Here is a 19,905-nt window from a genome sequence, read left to right on the forward strand (position 1 = left end):
AACTGTAGCTTGACCTCACTGCCCTCGCTCTCTGTGGAAGCCACCGTCCTTTCTCCTCCAGCTCCTCCATTGTGGGGATCAGCCCCCCACCCTCCTCGCTTCTGAATCGTTTCCTACAGTGTTGCAGTGTTGGGGTAAAGAAAGTGTCCCCTCCAACTAACTACTAACTGGCAGATATGTCCCTGTGAGTAATCCCTCCTCCTCCCAAGAGCACCCCTTGTTCATTCGTCCATCTGGTGAACATCTGGGTGCTTAGCACCGACCCTGCCCATCTTCCATGCCACCTTCCCTGCCCCCTCCTCCAGGGGGAGCCCCACTGGCCCCTGGGCGCCCCAGCAAATTCTACAGCGCCTCGCACAATGATCCCTGTGTCTCCTGCCTCAGGGAGCTTACTTTCGAATGTCACAGCCACAGGCTCCTGCAGGGAAGTGCCACATGTCCCCTGCGCAGGCACACAGCCAGCGCGTGGAAGAAGCCAGCATGACCCAGTTATGCGCTGGGTTATTCAGTTAGCACCTTGTGGTGGAAAGGGGTAAAATCAGGCACAAAAGGCCTTCTACCTCGAGACTTCAATGCTTTCCTTAGATTTGCACAACAGTCCTGTGGGGTCACACCAGTGAGAAGTGGCCTTCCACAGGAAAGAGGGACCTTGCTGGCAGCCTGGAGACGTGCAGCTGGCAGCGTGCACTTGGGTTGCTCAGAGCTGGTTCGGTTGAGCAATCACACCTCCACTCAGGGCACGACTGTCAAGGTGGGCGGGAGGGGGGAGAGGCACTGCTGCTCTGTGCAAGCTGAAGAGCGGTGTCAGGGGCAGTGCCACCAGATGAGCAGAGCCTGTCTAGAAAATAAACCCATCTGCCTTTGTATCCTTTGGACAAGAGATGTTCTCGTCTACTGACACTGCAGTTAAGAAGTTAACAGGGAGCCTAGGGGTTTACAACAGTGACAGGGCTTGTTCAAGCCACTTGACTTAATATATGCTGACAATACACACTGCAACTTTCACCTACATTTTATTTTTTTAACAAGCAGCTGAAGACTTCTAAAATAGAACTATATTTAGCTACTTAATTTTTCCACAGAAGTTTCTGACATCAACTGGGTTATTAAGACAGTGCTAACCAACACCCCCCACAGTAACAGATTATATGTTGTGTGTGTGTGTGATGACCCCCACCCCCTGCATCAGAGGGACAGAGCTCCCAGCTGGCACCTGTCTTGATGCCTGACACCACTTTACATGTATTCATTCCCTAACTCGGGCTTCCCTGGTGGCTCAGGCGGTAAGAATCTGCCTGCAATGCAGGAGACCAAGGTTCAATCCTGGGGTTGGTAAGATCCACTGGAAAAGGGAACAGCTACCCACTCCAGTATTCTGGCCTGGAGAATTCCATGGACTGTATAGTCCATGGGGTCACAAACAGTCAGACACAACTGAGCAGCTTTCACTTTTACTTTCATTCCCTAACTCTCACAATGCTAGGATGTGGCTACTGTTAATATCCCCATTTTACAGATTGGGAAATTTGAGGATAAGAAAAAGTAGTAACTTGCCTAAAGCTATACACACACACACACACACACACACACAGAGTAAGTGACAAGGCAGGGAGTCACACCCAGGCCACTTGGTTCCAAAGCCTGTGTCTGAACCTATCCCTGGCCTCTCCAGGTCCACCCCCCAAGAGGCCTTTTGTGTGCGCTAGCCTCCCTGTACTGCCACCGCACTCCAGGCAGGTGCTGACTGAGGCCAATGGCACTGTTACCACAGTTACCAAACAGGAGCTTTCCCCATGACTAAAGGATTCTGCCGGTAGTTTCAGATCAGTGTTGAGACGGATGAGGACCTGCGTTTCTAAAGGCCGGCTTCACAGGCACTCACAGGGAGGCTCTGCAGTCAGCACCGGGTCCCCAAGGGCTTCCACGATGCTGGGCAGGCCACGGGCTCCAGGGCCCAACTGTCTGTGAACCCAGACCTGCCTATGGGCCATGCAGGTCCTGAATCCCAGTCACATCCCTGAGGCACCTCCACCTGCATCTCAGAACTGCCTGTTCTGATCCAGCTTCACCACCAATCCTTCTGCACGCCGTGAGAGTGCACCTGACCCTGCCAAGGGGCCGCTGCGGCTGAGCAGCTGGGATGTGCCCAAAACTCTGTTGCTGCCTTTGCTGAGGTGTTCCCCAGGTCACATATGCCTCTCCGGCTACTGAGACTGAGCTCCAGCCCGGATCCCCACCAGGAAGGTAGCTGAGGAACAGGGACTCAGGCGGTCATACGTCCCATGGGAACTCACGGGGCCTAGCACACAGTAGGTGGTCAATAAACACTGACTTCCAATAAAATAAAGTAGTCAGCTAAAAGGCAATGATGACCTTTCCCCCAATACACAGAGAAGAAAAGTGTTCAGAGAAGTTTGAGTTGGGCTCCTGTGATCACTTGTCTGTGTTAAGGCTGTAGTATCGACAGTATTTGATGTTAGACAAAATCGCACATCTAATTAATCTAAGTTAACAGAACTCCGTGCTTGTCTCTGGCAAACCACAGGCTCCACCATGGGGCTCTGCAGCACCTGGGCCTTTTGTGTCAGGAAAGCATCACAGGGCTCCGATGTTGCCATTCTTGTCTCATGGTGGCAGCCTCCCTTGAAGACCAGTACCATCATCCCTCTTAGAGCTGAAAACACTGCAGCTCAGATCAGTCAAGCAACTCGCCCAAGGTCACACAGAGAGCTAGTAATGGCGCAGCTGGGATCAGAACCTGGAGCTTTCCAACTACAAAGCCAGTGCTCTTTCCACTAAGCCCACAGCTGCTGGGATGGTTCCAGGGGTTTTGACACATGTTTAGTTGCTAAGTCATGTCCAACTCTTTTGTGACCCCATGGACTGTAGCCTGCCCAGGCTCCTCTGTCCATGGGATATCCCAGGCAAGAATACTGAAGTGAGTTGCCATTTCCTTTTCCAGGGATCTTCCCCACCCAAGAATCGAACTCGCATCTCCTGCATTGGAAGCTGGATTCTTTACCACTGAGCTACCTGGGAAGCCCAAGCAGCCACATAAACAAGATTTCATGGACTCCGTTTTATCCAGCAGGTAAGAAGTAAGTGCCCAGTGGCTCAGCAGTAAAGAATCTGCCTGCCAGCGCAGGAGATGTGGGGAAGATCCCCTAGAGAAGGAAATGGCAACTCACTCCAATACTGTTGCCTGGGAAATCCCATGGACAGAGGAGCCTGGCAAGCAAGCCATGGGGTCGCAAAGAGTCGGACACGACTGAGCGACAAAATAACAACAAAGAAATAAGTGGGACTCAGGAATAATTATCTCCACTAAAAAACAAACAAAAAAACCCAAGCCACAACATAATCTGATTAGGATAGGAATTCGTCGCAGGCACAGACAGACAAGAAGATGCTCCAAGAAGTCCAAGGGCAATTTGTTCAGCCTCCTGGCCACTTGCCTGCGTTGCCCAAAGTGTTGTCACATCACTACCACCCATTGTTCTACAAAACTCAAGAGTAATGCCGCTACTGAGACCAAGCCTGGTAATCAGTATATGTCATTTCAAGTCACAGCAGGGTTGAGCATGGAAAGGAAGCTATGAGAATGGACAAACTGATTAGACCTTAAATGAACATCTCTAACCTCTTCTGTTATCAAACTTTTCTAGCAAGGTAAGTTTACCATCCTCACAGAGAGCTAGGCCATACTCGCTGCCACTTAGATTGGAGGTCTGGCTGGTTCTGGTGTATGGTCATCTCATCACCCCAGCCCCAGTCAATAAAGAGGGGGTGTCAGGCACCACTGGCTTGGTCTCTGCATTCATCCAGAAGAAAGTATGGGCATTACCTCCCAGAAGCTGTCGCTGGACACTTCGACTCCAACAGAATCATCGTAAGTGACAGACATCTCTCCAAAGGGTGAGGGAGCAGCAGGGAGTGCTTAAATTAGAGGTCCACTTCAGATGCTCAAAATCTGGGGACACACCTATAAAACAAAAAACACAACATTGCAGCTTTTAAATTCCCAATGTAAAGAAGCAAGCTGTCTCCATTTCACAACTTCCATTTCCATGACTGCCTTCAATGCAGCACAGTCCACAATCTCCTTCAGTGGATGAAAGTCAAACACTCCAAACTCAGCACTGACATACATGTGCGTGTTATATGTGTGGTGTGTATTTCACATTAACAAGTAAACCTTTGCAACATCTTACTGAAGACTTTGAAAAGCTTTCTGAAGAACAGTCTGCACACTTAAATCAACAGGCTGATACACTTAACGCCTCATCCCTTGGAGAAAGGGGCAGAGACCCTGCGAGGAGAACAGGCAAAAGCAGAGTCGCTGCATCTCTGGGCTTGCCCTGTTCCAGCCTGTCCTACTCATCCCGCACGACAAGGACCTGGGGCAAAATGTGAGTGCAAATAATCCATCTTTCACACCTGACTCCACTCTCCAGTTCCCACCAGGCTTTGCTTGTGTTGGGGGCTGTTTCCCTCTTCCCATGACTGGCTCATCTCAGCCACTGAGGCCCTGGATTCAGACCAGTTTATTCTGACACAGTCTGTGTGAGGGTCAGCTAGAAGGAGTAAAGACAAACAAGCGAAAGTGATCGTCTCTGAGCAATGATTCAATGATCTAAATCCAAGTGAGGGCAATGGGGTGATAATTTCCCCTGCTAGAAGGAAGAAGTTGAAGGACTCCAGCTATGTTCACAAGCACAAATCACACTGATGGAATGACCCATCCACAGCCCCATGAGATTCCCTGACTTCTTAGTGACAGAGTGAGACTCAAGTCTCCTTCACAGCACCCTGCACTGAGATCTCACAGCCAGAGATCTGAAACGCTCCTACCACAGTCAGGAGACAGCTGAGACATGGGAGGGAGAAGGCAGAGTGATCTACACTGTTACACCTACAGGTGCAAGACTGTTCTAGGTGCCTTTCCATGCTATAATCCTGGGATTCCCTGTGAGACAGTCTACAAGCACAGTAAGGAACACGAGCTGCCTGGGCTCTAATCCCAGACGTGCTACTCATTAGCCAGGCAACAGTGGGCAAGGTACCTAACCTCTCTGTGCCTCAATGGCCTTATCTTGTCAACAAGAGACGATAATGTAACTCAGACAATAATGTATCACAGAATTACTGTGAAGGTTCAACAGGGCCAGACATACCAGGAGAACAGTACATGGTCCCCAGTAAGTGACACATACTAAGTTACAATGCGATTATTATTAGATAGCAGGTATAATCACTTTCATCTATACTTTGAGCTGATAAAACTGAGGTTAAGGGAGGCTAGGTAACTGGTCCATGGTCACCCAAGCAGGACACCAACTGTGCCTGCTTACGAAGGTACTATTCTCTATCATACTAAGATGTTTTCTAGAAACAATCTCAAGTTTAAATAAATTAGGTGTCTTATAACCTAAGATCTAGCTGTGGATTAAAAGGTTTAATCTGATAGATTTCCAGCTTCCAAACTTGAACACAGCCCCCTATTCTCAATACATTTAAAGAGCAAGTTATGGTCCCTTCAGCCAAGCATCCCACACGCATGCACTCCGTAAGCAGGCAGAGTGGCCCGAGTGCCGCACATTCATTCTACCTAGCAGCACGCCACAGAGGCAGCGTGTCCTCCTGACCCTGGATATCGCAATGGCTGGGCAGGCTTCACAGGCCAGGGCCCTGGTGCTGCATCTCACAGCATCCCCTTCTGGTGGGATCCCATGCTCTGAGCCAAGGCTCTCCTAGAAGCACCCCAGCGCACGACTGCAGCAGCAGAGAGTTTTCTAACTAGAGCAGCTGGTCTCTGTTTCAGGCTTCTCAGGGAATATCTGAGCTCTGGCTCAGGCGAGTCTCAAAGTGGCCAAATCAAGCCACTGGCTAAGCTGCCTGGCCAGCCCCAGGGAGCAGCTGCAGGGAGCAGGTGCAGGGGAGAGCGGTGCTTGCTCTGGGCAGAGAAGCAACTTGACACCTGAAAAGTTCACTTTCAGGAAGTCATTTTTTTGCCTGGGTTCAGTCCTGGCTTAGACACTAATAGAAGATCAGTTCTGCACAAGATCGATTAAGAGCCTGTGAAGTGCCAGCATATTAAAAAGCAGAGACATCACTTTGCTGACAAAGGCCCATATAATAAAAGTTATGATTTTTCCAGTAGTAATGTATAGATGTGAGACTTGGACCACAAAGAAGGCTGAGCGCCAAAGAAGTGATATGTTTGAATTGTGGTGCTGGAGAAGACCCTTGAGAGTCCCTTGGACTTCAAGGAGATCAAACCGGTCAATCCTAAAGGAAATCAACCCTGAATATTCATTGGAAGGACTGATGCTGAAGCTCCAATACTTTGGCCACCTGATGCAAAGAGCTGACTCAGTAGAAAAAACCCTGATGCTGGGAAGGATTGAAGGCGGGAGGAGAACGGGGCGACAGAGGATGAGATGGTTGGATGGCATCACCGACTCGATGGACAAGAGTTTGAGCAAGCTCCAGGAATTGGTGATAGACAGGGAAACCTGGCATGCTGCAATCCATGGGGTGGTAAAGAGTTGGACATGACTGAGCGACTGAACTGAGCTGTCCTGGGACCTTATCTTCCCATCAAAAGTGTATAAAAAACAAATTGAGACTTGAGAACAAGAAAATCCTAAGGTAAAGATGTACAAATCATCTGCCCTCTCCTCCCACTGCTGATAAGCACATCCGTGGTCCCCCTCAGAAGACGACTGCTGAATACATTCTAAGAGACTTTCTTCAGGAATCCAGGCATGACTGAGGTGGGGGAAAAAGTGCCCAGATCTCCGGGTTTCAGTGACTTCAGCTGCCGATGGATGTAAACACTGTGAGTCAGTACATACTAAGTTGCTTTAATCATGTCTGACTTTTTGCAACTCTATGGGTCATAGCTCACCAGGCTCCTCTGTCCATGAGATTCTCCAGGCAAGGGTACTGGAGTGGGTGTCATGCCTCCTCCAGGCATCTTCCCAACCCAGGGATTGAATCCGCATCTCTTTTGTCTCTTAGCAGACAGGTTCTTTACCACTAGTGCCTCCTGGGAAGCCCCGAGTCAGAGCCATTCCTAAAACGGTGGGCAGAATCTCAAAGGTTAACGGAGGCTGCCAAGGGTGCCCTTGGTCCAATCTGGGAGCTGGCATAACTTCTCTCCTCCCATCTGGGCCTGATAAAAGATATCAGGTAAGTAATGGTACACATTACATAAGTACATTCAGCTCCCCCTTAATGCCCTTAATTTGTTCCAAGAAAAAGAAATAGAACAGGTCATTAGGTCAAAAGGCAAGAAGATTCTGAGAAAAGGCGCATGTAGCTTGTGCGTGCATACTAAATCACTCCGTCGTGTCTGACTCTTTGCGGCCCCATGGACTGTAACCCACCAGGCTCATCTGCCCATGGGATTCTCCAGGCAAGAATTCTAGAGTGGGTTGCCATGCCCTCCTCCAGGGGATCTTCCTGACCCAGAGATTGAACCCATGACTCATGTCTCCCACATTGGCAGACAGGTTCTTTACCATTAGCGCTTCATCTACCCTCAAAGTCGGCCTTGGAGAAGCCACCTCTGATCCTCGGTGACTTCAGAAGGCAGAAGAGAAGGGAGGCATCCTCGCTGCTGCCCATACACAACACTAGCCTGGCCTGTGCTGCCCTGCAGGCCTGGCCGTGAGCATATGCTGGGTCTAGGGTTTGTTCCTCCCTCCTTGTCCAGGGTGGGAGATTCTTCATTGATTAATGAAGTCCCTACAGTTTCTTCTAAGCCACTCTCTGGCCCAGAGTGAGGGGAGAATCATTCCTTCAGTAAGGAGTGGATCTCCCATTCATTCTACACACCGATGTTTGAGAACTTACTACGTGCCGGTCACTCAGAGTCCCGCGGATGGAGCAATTCGCAGGACTGACACAGGCCCTGCACGCGCAGGCCAGGTGTCTGAGCAGGGCAGACTGACACACAGTAAGGTGAAAACAGCTGCGAGTGTGAACAGGGCTAGAACAGAGATAAATGAGGTGCTGTGAGTGAGTGGAGGGAAGCTCTTGTGGAGGCAGAATGGTCCTGCCTCTCTGAGGACCCAAGGTGGAGAGCAAGTGGGCGTGAAGTGTGTAAAGGACAAGGGAGGGGCCTTTCCAGCAGGGGGCAGCCCCTGGGAACAAAGGTCCTAGCGGCAGCCCCAGCAGGGCCGGAGCCCACAGACTTGCCTGAGGCGTCACTGAGGACTCCAGGGAGGAATGGAGCTGCATGGCAACTCAGATCTTCTATCTGCTAACTGATAAAAATTCAAGCCTCAAGTAGCTGTAAGATGCACTACTGAAAATCAAGCACCCATATGCATGGTCTTCCATACCTGTCCTTACCTGCGCTGCCTCTCAACATGTGATATGTATGACAAAAAAGAAACACCCAGCCTTTGATCCAACTAGTTCTTCTAAAACTTTACCTACTGATAAACTCACCCAAAGGTCAAAGGTAGGTAGGAATTCACGGTGGTACTGATTTTAATAGCAGGAAGAATAAGATACCGAAAGCCACCTCACTGTGCATCAAGAATCAAAAGTGCTGATACAGCCCCGGAGTGGAACACAGGCAGCCAGAGGAGAAAGGGCAGGGGACTGTGTGTACAGCCGTGGATGAAGGACGCACAGTGTTCCTGCATATCAAGTGGAATCAAGTGTGACACCATAGATACAGTCTGATCCCACTGGTATTAAAACACAATCGGGGGACTTCCCTGGTGGTCCAGAGGTTAAGACTCTGCACTCCCGATGCAAGGTGCCCAGGTTGATCCCTGGTAAGGGAACTGCTGCTGCTGCTGCTGCTAAGTCGCTTCAGTCGTGTCCGACTCTGTGCGACCCCATAGACGGCAGCCCACCAGGCTCCCCCGTCCCTGGGATTCTCCAGGCAAGAACACTGGAGTGGGTTGCCATTTCCTTCTCTGATGCATTTAATTGAAAATTGATAGTTAAGTCGCTCAGTAAGTGTCCGACTCTTTGAGACCCATGGACTGCAGCCCACCAGGCTCCTCCGTCCATGGGATTTTCTAGGCAAGAGTACTGGAGTGGGGTGCCATCGCCTTCTCCTGGTAAGGGAACTAGATCCCATATACCAGAGCTAAGACCTAGTGCAGCCAAAAAACCCCCAAAGTATGTCAATGTGCAGAAAGCCCCAGTGAGTCTCAAACTTGTGGCAGTGCAGAGCAAACTTGCATATTTTACCTCGTCACTTTCTAAATTATTTGAAAATTTTGACTATCACCACGTAATATTTTTAGGATACAAAAACCATTAATGAAAATACCTCACTTTGTTTTGTCAGTGGCCTGTCCAGGAATGAAGGTGTGGCCCTCTGAGCCACGTGACTGCACCACAGCTTCGAAAAAGGACCGACCAGCCCCTCTTGAAACCCCAACAGCTCTGCCGACCGGAAGCACCTCTCTGCTGCAAGATTGCAGTCATCTCCCCATGGTGTCCTGGCTTGCCCTGCCTTTCAGTTTATTCTCAACACAGAGACCCTTTCAAAACTCAAGTCAGAAGACCACAGAGCAGTCACTCAATAAAAACTTGCTAGATGGATTCAGGATGAGAAAAGTTGAAGTGAAAAGTCTGGGCAATTTTGATTCATACAGACTGAAGATCAACCGATGGGAAATAATTGGGACATTTATGTGAAGATGTTTTGGCTCCAGTGGTTAGAATTCTTCTATAAACACTACTGCACACGTTAAACTAAACCACAACTGGTTTAGCAACCACAGTGGGGGCTGTGTGGCTCAGGGCCAGGCTGTCTACCACCAGCCACACAGGAAGCCCTTCTCCTGCTCAGCCCCGGGGGCCGACCACCAGCAGGGCCCACAAGCTGCTGGGAACCCTCTGCCTCCAGCCTCAGTTCAGGCTCTCCCTGTATGTCCAGTCAGTTCCTCTTAAGAAAGAATGGGGTTGCCTGCTTTTCTTTAGCCCTCAAGCCACCTCCCACACGGGGGCTGCTCAGAGAGTAAGACCTGAGGCAATACATTGCTTTACACAACCGACAAAGCACTTTTTTTTTTTTTTAATGGCTCAAATGTGCAGCACAGCCTATTTTGTTTCCAATGATTTCATCTGGAAAACTGAACATTCCTCAAAGGAAGAGATAGAGATCAGCAAATAAAGTGACTTATATCACTGGAACATTGTGTAGTGCGCATACCTCGACCATGGAAAACAGCTCCGTCTGAGGGAAACACACCGAGGCCACGGCTCGGCAAGCCCCACACCCGGATGGGGTGGGGAGGGTCCTCCAGAAGCACGTACGGGGTGGGGTAGGGTGTGCAGAGTGGGCCAAACACACTCAAAAGTACTTCCAGAGATTAACAAGGCTGTCAGCCTCTCTCACAGACAGAGCTTGGTGTTGCCGAGAAAACCACCTCCTGAAACTTGGGACTGTCTCATTTTGTCTAGTCAACACTACAGGGCCTCTTTTTCTGACAGAAAACAATCGTGTTGGGTTAGGTGAGAGATAAACAAATTTTTCTAAACGGGGACGCCATTCCCACTGTCAGACGCGGCACTGCTTTTGCACAGCACTCACGGCACCAGTTCCAAAGCAGGTGCGTTCCCACCCGGCCGTGACGACCTGGCTCCCAGGGCTTTGCTCATTTGACTCACCTTATACTGCTGAGGAGAAGGCAATGGCACCCACTCCAGTACTCTTGCCTGGAAAATCCCATGGACGGAGGAGCCTGGTGGGCTGCAGTCCATGGGGTTGCTCAGAGTCAGACACGACTGAGCAACTTCCCTTTCACTTTTCACTTTCATGCACTGGAGAAGGAAATGGCAACCCACTCCAGTGTTCTTGCTTGGAGAATCCCAGGGACGGGGGAGCCTGGCGGGCTGCCGTCTGTGGGGTCATACAGAGTCGGACACGACTAAAGAGACTTAGCAGCAGCAGCATACTGCTGAACCTGTGACAGCTTCAAGTCCAAATGTCTATTCCTTCGGCTACCGCAGGGCTGTCAAAACCAGTGAGGGCTCCTCTCAGTGGGGCTCAGTTCCGCCAGCTGCATTCTCGTTACTCAGCCCTTTCCTCTGCCATCTACAGTCTGTCTCTGCTGCAATCACAGCAAACATGCCATCCTGCGGTTGGCTTTTTTCAGCTGCATAATGAGCATTTCCCCTGTTGTCCGTGCTGTCTCCCCGACGCTCTGAACAGCTACATGACATCACGTCTTGGCCCACATCGCACCCGGCCCCCACCGTCAGTAACCTTGGGGGTCTGGGTCTTTCCCAGTCAGCACCAAGACTGGGGGAAGGTCACAGTACGCACAGCTTCCCACCCTGTCCTGTTACTTCACCGGGGGCTCTGGGCTCACGCATTCTAACGATATTTGGTTAACCTCTCAAATGCAATTCAAAAAGCAAGAGTTTGATCCGACATCCTCAACCTACATGTACAGGGGAGATTATACACTCAAGAAAGATACCTTGAGAGGCATAGGAGAAAAAATGACTCAAAAACACACCATGGTCTTTGGAGACTTGCTTGTTTCACACGATGAATCTGAGGACATTTTAGAAGATGAAATAGCACTGACAATATTACACATGAATAAGAAATAGAAAAGGGAAAAGAAAAGAATAAGCGCCTGTAAAAAGGAGACTTCAGCTGTAGGGGAGACAAGGGAGCCTCATCACAGCTTCTAATTTCTCACTTGGTAAATACAGAGATCAGACTTCCTGGGGTTTTTGTTTGATTTTAAAAGCTTCCAGTAAACAAACATTTATGAGAGGAACTTCCCTGGTGGTCCAGTGGCTAAGACTCCTAGCTCCCAATGCCAGGGGCCCAGGTTCAATTCCTGATGAGGGAACTAGATTCCACACACCCCAACTAAAGACCCCACATCCCACAGGGAAGATCAAAGATGCCATGCGCCACAACTAAGACCTGGCACAGCCAAACAAATGATTTTTTTAAAATTTTGAAGCTTTACATATGAAATTCCTTTGATGTACACATTTTCAGAATGTTCAAGACTCACTCCATTCAACCTTTCCCGGACACAGCTATCCACACTTGGATATCCTGGTGGGCTGATGTCCTTTCACCTAGAGGGAGATTGTCAATGCCTGTACACAACTAATTCCCCCTAAGAGGCAGCGATGGGAGTGGTTCATCTGTCTGGTTTAGGGTATCACTGGGTATACATTGCTAGGAATGCCAATTTTTAAACAAAAATACACATTAGATATTTATATACCTCAAATAAACAAACCCAATAAAGCTACACTGATCGTATTTACTTTTTGATGATTCAGAAGTCATTTTTCACTCTTATGAAGGGCTCTCACAGCCAAAATTTGGAAGACTCCCTCCAAATTTGCCACACAAACAGCTGTGGGACCTTGGGCATTTTCTCAACATCCCACTACCTTCAATTAAAGAGTGTGAGATGAAGTATACTCTTAAATTTCTCTGAGTTTAAAATGTTTTAGAAGAGCCTCCTACTGGCAAGAGATGATAAGAGAATTTGAGTGGACTCAAGCCAAGTCATCCTAAGAGTAAGGTCATTTGCAATAACCTTCACTGCTAAGACGTTCCTGGTGGTCCAGTGGTTAAGACTCTGCACTTTCACTGCAAGGGGCGCAGGTTTGATTGATCCCTGGTTGGGGAACTAAGATTCCATATAGCACATGGTGTGGCCAAAAAGTTAAAAAAAAAAAAAAAGAAAAAGAGAGAGAGAAGAATGAACAGCATGCTGACAAAAACAAAAAAACACCTCCATGATTTGGGTCATCCAGTTTTTCTATCTGGTTTGAGCCAATGGGAAAATTTAAGAACTACAAAATGAAAGCTTCTGACAGCTCAGGTTCAAAAGTAAATTTGTCATTCTAAGTGAAGTCAAGTCAGAGAAATACAAATATCATATGATATCACTTATATGTAGAATCTTAAAAACTGATGCAAATTAACTTATTTACAAAACAGAAAGAGACTCACAGACTTAGAAAACAAACTTCTGATTACCAAAGGAGAAAGGGAGGAATAGCAATTAAGTAGGAGGTTGGGATTAACATACACACACTCCTGCTGCTGCTAAGTCACTTCAGTCATGTCCGACTCTATGCGACCCCATAGATGGCAGCCCACCAGGCTCCCCCGTCCCTGGGATTCTCCAGGCAAGAACACTGGAGTGGGTTGCCATTTCCTTCTCCAATGCATGAAAGTGAAAAGTGAAAGTGAAGTCGCTCAGTCTTGTCCAACTCTTAGCAACCCCATGGGCTGGCAGCCCACCAGGCTCCTCCATCCATGGGATTTTCCAGTCAAGAGTACTGGAGTGGGGTGCCATCGCCTTCTCTGAACATACACACACTACTATATATCAAATAATCAAAAAAGACCTACTGTAGAGTATAGAGACCTCTACTCAATACTCTATAATAATCATATGGGGAAAGATTCTAAAAAAGAAAGAAGAAAAGATATATGTATAACTGAAGTACTTTACTATACACCTGAAACACAACACTGTAAATCAATTATACTCCAATATAAAATAAAAATTAAAAAAACAAAAGTAAATCTAACCTTGAAGTACCTGTACTTTTTTCTTACTGATATCCCTAATCTTAGATGCTAAATGTATAGTGTGATGATTACTAATGAGATGTTAGACAAGTTTGAATAATTTGAACTAACATTCAAGCTCCTGGTATATTCTTTATGACTTAAATGTATTTACATGTGCTTCCTTGATTAAAAGAATGAAAATATTAAGCAAATGAAAGTAATAAACTGAGAAACCTCACTACTACGGCTGCAGCAGACGCAGCATTTGGGCAAAAAGTAGGTGATGAGGGGCCATTTCAGTTATCAGTCACTATGGCTGACAGGGGCACTGGCAGCACATGAGCTGATATAGTAATTTGCTGGACTCAAACATCAAGTCTGATAGGGACCAAATGGGTAGAAGGGAGATGCCAAGTAGGGCAAAACAGGAAACCTGTCAAGCCTAGGACAGCAGGGGGAAAGACCAGGGGAAAAAAGGGGCCAAAAGCTGGCCATGGTTCAGGCAGGCCTGCCCCTCACAGGGGTCTTACCTGGTCAGCATCCACATACCCCACGGCCATCAGACATGTATCAGCGAGGGTGGAACTCTAACCTGGATAGTCCAGGACTGTCTTCCACCTTTTCTTCCCTCAGCCCACGTTTACAAGCCCTAATCAATTTGCAGATACCAGTGAGAGTGGTGAGGTGTTCACATTTGCCTTCAGAGTGGTATGGGACACAGTCTCTGTCCTCAGCAGATGGCAGAATTAACAAGTCAATATTTATTGAGCACTTTCTAGGTGCTAGGTACCATTCATTCTCGGAACAGCACTACCAGGAAGCTACTATCACCCTTATTTTACAGATGAAGAAATAAGGCACAAAAGCACTTCAATAACTTGATCAAGGCCACAGAGCTAGGAAGTAGCAGAAAAGTGAAAGTGCTGGTCACTCAGTCGTGTCCAACTCTTTATAACCCCAGGGAGTACAGCCCGCCAGGTTCCTCTATCCATGGAATTCTCCAGGCAAGAATACTGGGGTGGGTTGCCATGCCCCCCGCTCCAGTGGAAGGCGTAGAGCTGGGATTCAAACCCAGGCCAGGAGCCCCAGAGCTGGCCCCTGCACCAGGCCACGCTTCCTCCTACGACACGGGCGATGGCAGATGAAGGAGAGGAGAGGTTAGGAATGTGAGCATGACTCCAACAAAACAAAAGATGGGGGGCTTGATAGGATAGCACTCCAACCAAGGCTCCAATAAGGGCAGGCTGTTGGCATTCATTCATTCATTCTGCACTCACCGAGCACCTGTGGAGGAGCCCTGCTCTGGAAGCGTGCTTGCTCAAGAGCTCAGGTGGCTGGGGACGGAGATAAACACATGGCCCACACCTGCCTCACTCATGGATGAATTCCGGAGGTGGGCACAGTGCCCAGCATGACAAGGCAGTAATGAGAGAATGAATGAACAATGAATGAATCCCTGTGGCACACTAGCAACATAACTATGGGCAAGTTTCTTAACCTCTCTGAGCCTGTTTCCTCATTTAGAAAATAAAACCAATACTTCCTATTACTCCTTGGGATTATTACACAGATGAAATACCTCAGTCCAGGGTGGAAACAGCTGCTCTCCATCATGGTGCTGAGGAAGGCAGGAATAGGATGTCCAGAGCAGGCACTTTTCCAGCCTGGGGACGCCAAGCTGAACCCTGGGAGCCAATGGGAAGCAGGCGGGTGTACACACACAGGGGCAGGGTGTTCTAGACAGAAGAATCCCTGGGGAGAGGTGGGGGTAGACAGGGGGCACAGGCCACCCAGGCTTCAAGGGTTAGACAGCAAGATGGGTGGACACCCTGAAACTGGAGCAGTGAGGCGGGAAGGAGGAACTGGTGTCACACTTCTATATAGAAATCCCCATGTGGTTTAACTTGATGAGTTTCTCGTAACTTGTAATCTTCCAGCTGCTGGCTATGCTGAGAACTATTTTACACACTATTAACTACATGTTTTAATTGACAGGATCACACAGAGACAATTTTATTATAATTAACAACCAGAGTGCACTTATTTACACAATAGCTCTCCTCACAAAGAGCCCAGAAAACCTGACAGAATCCCAAATCACTAGAAAGGCAGGCGGTATTAATTACTCTAAAATGTCAAAGACAAAATGAAAACAAAAGTTTAATGTTTTTCCAAGTCACACCAATATTAGGTAGAACAGAAAATCCACCCTCACTTTCAATTTCTAGTCTCCTCAGGACCACCTTTCAAAATACTTAAATCACATCACTTCCCTGCTCCAAACCCCTCACACTCAGAGCTCAACCCTAAGCCCTAAGCCCTCAGCTTGGCCACAGTCCCGTCGTGCTCTGGCTTTGCAGGCCCCTCTGGCTGACTTCCCTCCCTGGCTGACCCTGCTCTGCCTCAGCCACAATTATCTTCCCACTGCTTCTCGAAGATACTGGGCTCATCTCTACCACAAAGCTTTTGTAATTGCCACTCCTTCTCCTTAGAATGCTGCTCTTCCTTGAAGTGAGTGCCTGGCTAGCTGGCCAACACCACAGGAGCCTCTGCCCAGAGATGCACAGAAGAGCTTCCCTGACGATTCCCTCTCAGCCAGCCCTGCCTCCCACCCCCACCTCTGTAAGATCTGTCTGATTTTAACAATAATATACTGTTGTGAGCAATTTCTTTCATGAAGCCGTGTAGTGACATCTCTTGGATGACACAGAGAAAAGACTAGTCACTCAGATTATTAACTACAAATGTTTCTCGAGCGGAAAGCAAAAAATTTTCAGTGATTCTTTAAAAGTCAATTATTCCACAATGGCCAGCTTGTACAGTCACTCAGTTGGAAGACCCTCCCACCTGGAGCCTCCTAGGCAGCCTCTAGAGCCCAGAAGCGGTTTTTACTTTGTTTTTGTTGTTCAAAAGGGCTCTCTCTGAATCAGTGGAAGCAGTTGTGTTAGGAACCAAAGGTCCAGTCAGTAATACCACACTTTAAATTCTCAAGTATTACGAACTGCTCTGTCGTTGAGTCAACACTTATATTTATAGCAGAATTTGAGAATGTTTGGCCGGATGAGTCCCCTACAACAAGTCCCAGGCATAGGCCCAGAACCTAGTCTGTTACTAGGACAACCTGGTTATCCCTGAAAAAGTGGAAGAGGTCAAAAACTTTAAGAGACTGGAAACAAACCACCTATACAATTCCATATTGCTCTCAGACTTTCTCTAGATCCTGAACAGTCCTTCAAGAAATACACATTTCTCAAAGCAATGAAACGCAGAGAAGTATCCCCTTCAACAGTCCCAAACAGTGGGAAGAGAGGACAAGGCAAACTTTGCCACTGACTGCCAGACCAGCACCGTTCTCCTTCTGAGTGCAGCATCTTAAAACAAGAGACCTTCCCGAAGTGAAAGCTTCACTCAAGCCCAAAAATACATGAACAAACAAGTAAGAGTGAGAGAACCACACACATTCTTGCTACAGAGAACCAAGTCTGCTGAGTGTCCGGACCAAAATACCCAGGGCCATCACTTCCCAGCAAAGGTGGCAGCCTGTCCACTGGTTAGGTCCCCTCACCTTGGGGGGGATGCCACCCCAGTCCCCTGCTTGGACAGCTGATGGGAGCCCCCTAATCATCTCCACCCACCACTAACTGCATGGTCCTCCACAGAACCAAACCTCCTCTCTCCCCAACATCTGTAGTGAGGGAAACAGCTAACTCTTCCAATTTGGGAGAAAATGCTGCAGTTGGAGAAACTTTCTTGGATACCAAGAATAAGATGTTCTGATTCCAAGGAATTGTAAATTTGATACTAAAGTGTGTGAAAGTATGAACAAGCAGATTTGAGGAAATATTATGGAGCCATAGTAACAGAAACCACGGAAGAAACTCTGGTTGCACAGAACTGTTTAAAAATAAACCGGATACTAAAATACCAGCAAAGAGCTACAATGACTCACACTGTTCTCCTCAAATACTTATGAGAACAGCCAGTTCTTTGACAGTCTTCCAGGCTTTTTCCCCATTGGAGAAACGTGAGACAAAGACAGTGAAAAGCAGCTTTGAGATTTTTCTCTAATTTTACCAGCAACTTGATATGAATAGGACCCCATAGGTTGTAAAGTTTGATGGGGGTATGGAAATGTACATTCATGCAGAGAGAACTGCTTTGAGGCTTTTCATAAAAGTCAAACTAATTCAAAAATAGCCAAAGCCCCAGAGTATGCGACACTAAGTGCTCAAATACTAGTTAATGTGGCAAAGAACCTCAGCACAGTTTCCATCATTGATAGACAACCTTCCGAGGCGTTGTGTGTGTCTGTGACCACCTTCTCTCTTGCTCTGCCTGCATGAACACTCCACCCTCCTCTTCTGGCCCCCCCTCTCCACTGAATGTCCTCTAACTACACGCACACACCTTTTAACGTGGCAGTGCCGCACAGGGCACCATCTTGGACCCACATACAGAATAAACCCACAGGTCTCAGGCCTGAGGCCCACACGTGCAGCACTCTGCTCCCTCAGACTGCCCTTCCCATCCACTCCTACTCATCCTGCAAGGGCCAGTTTGAGTGTCCTCTCCTCTGTGGAGCCCCTCAACCATGCAATGACCCTCTGCCTACCACTGTCCCGGTATAATTCAACCATAGAGGATATCACTGGGCTGCTATAACTCATTCTCGACAACCAGAATGGTAACTCCTGTGGGAACCCTGGTGCCTATCACAGTACCTGTGGTGACAGGTGACAATCACTGAAGGAAGAACTGGAGTCAGGGAATGAATGATCTCTCAGTAAAGCAGAGTCCTGGCATGTCTGTGCCATCTTTCTCATTAATCAAGACCTAGTTCCTCCCTGTTCCCCCTTTACCAGCCCTATTCACGCTATCTCTTCTCTTCTCCCACGAAAATAATTGTTCTCCTGGGCAACATGCCACCCCTTCACATGCCCAAAGACCTGTTTTGGACATACTGCCTATGCACCAACAACTAACTCTGTCTGTAGCCAGAGCACCAGAAAAACTTGTCTGTGAAACAGCTTTGCACCAGTTGGTAAACAGCTTCAATGGAGTAACTGTACTTAGGTGATCCCTTATATATTTTTTTTGTTTAGGGAAGACTTTTAAAATCTTTTGCAACACAAATTATTAATCAAGTCCCATAATTACCACTACCATTTCAATTTGGTTTAATACCAAAAGCCCAAAAGAATCACCCAAACACACCCGGGCTCTGAGCCATGGAAAGTGTTGCCCAGAGAGACAAAGGTCAACTTGAGAACAAGCTCACGGTAAGAAAGCAGAACACCCTGAGCCAATGGAAACATGGGAGACCGACCAGCAGCAGCAAACCCACTAGGTATGGAGAGCCGGCTCAGACACCCCCACCACAGCCGAGGAGGGGGCTCCTTGTGCGTCCCACGAGGGGCTTCAGGGGTGTCTCTGACAGCTCCGGCTAGGAACAGGGCTGGCGCATCCATCCAGGTCTGTCTAGTTGTGCACACCTAGCAAATCACATTACTGCTCTGCGCTTCTAGTTTTCCATTCATAAAACAAAGAGGGGTGACGATGCACGCCCTGCAGACTTCTCAACGAGGATTAGCTTAGAGAATGCAACAAGTACCTATTTCTCATGTGGCAAACAATAAATGTTGATTCCTTTCCCTGGCTCTGGTTGCAAATCTAATGAGATGGAACAGAATGACCTTGGTCTCAGCACATGAACAGAATGACCTTGGTCTCAGCACATGACTCCTTGGGCCTTAGATTTCCTTGTTCATGCAGTAGGTGATCTGTGAGTTCTGTGTAAACTCTAACATGCAAAGTGGAGCCTGGGTGTACAGGCAAAGGATGGACGGGGCTGGCATTGGCTCAAAGTTTCTAGTGAAAACGAGTACTATGCATTTTGTTTCAAAATAAGAAATGAAGAAAGATGACTTTTTTAAAAAAATAAATAAATCAAAGTAACAAAAGGAGGTTAGTTTTAATTAAATTAGCATATATCCATTGGGACTACATTGATAATCTATCTACCCTACTGCTTTTATTTTCCATTCTTTCTAATCTATAATCACATAAAGTGCTGGGGACTCTAAAAGGAGCTGGAGCAGGCAAAAATCTCTCCACCCTCACACAGTTTATGCTATAGTGCAGAGGAATGACAGAGAAAATGAATCACACAGTAGCAGCTATGCAGAGAAATAAAGCAAGGAAGAAGGATGAGGGGGGCAGCAGAAAGGAGCCGGTCTCCCTGAAAAGGTGACATCTGAGACAAAATGGGAAGGAGGAGCCACGAGGAGCTCCAGGGGAAAGGCTGATGCCAAAAGGAAGATCACCCATGACGGCACAGAAGGTCTGTCTGGCATGTCCAA

The 19,905-nt window shown here is 47.8% G+C and overlaps 1 protein-coding gene across 9 annotated transcripts in view; it reads right to left on the reverse strand.

Annotated features, from left to right (window-relative positions):
• The window catches only part of PACSIN2 (protein kinase C and casein kinase substrate in neurons 2), a 115,421-nt gene that overhangs the window by 30,140 nt on the left and 65,376 nt on the right, over positions 1-19,905 (reverse strand). For 5 of the 9 annotated variants that reach the window (XM_086403156.1, XM_086403151.1, XM_086403155.1 and 2 more), the window contains exon 2: positions 3,845-3,982. The exons of 2 other annotated variants lie outside the window; for them this stretch is intronic. In XM_086403156.1, coding sequence (XP_086259282.1) covers positions 3,845-3,904 — 60 coding nt within the window. In that variant the 5' untranslated portion in view covers positions 3,905-3,982. Of the gene's footprint in view, positions 1-3,844; positions 3,983-6,910; positions 7,178-19,905 lie in introns of those variants that run through there. 2 more of the 9 variants (XM_086403154.1, XM_086403158.1) reach the window with 2 other exon arrangements.

This window comes from Bos grunniens, chromosome 5 (assembly GCF_055505025.1).
Source record: "Bos grunniens cultivar Pamir isolate PY7600 chromosome 5, Bosgru_T2T1.0, whole genome shotgun sequence".
Taxonomy (NCBI): Eukaryota; Metazoa; Chordata; class Mammalia; order Artiodactyla; family Bovidae; genus Bos; species Bos grunniens.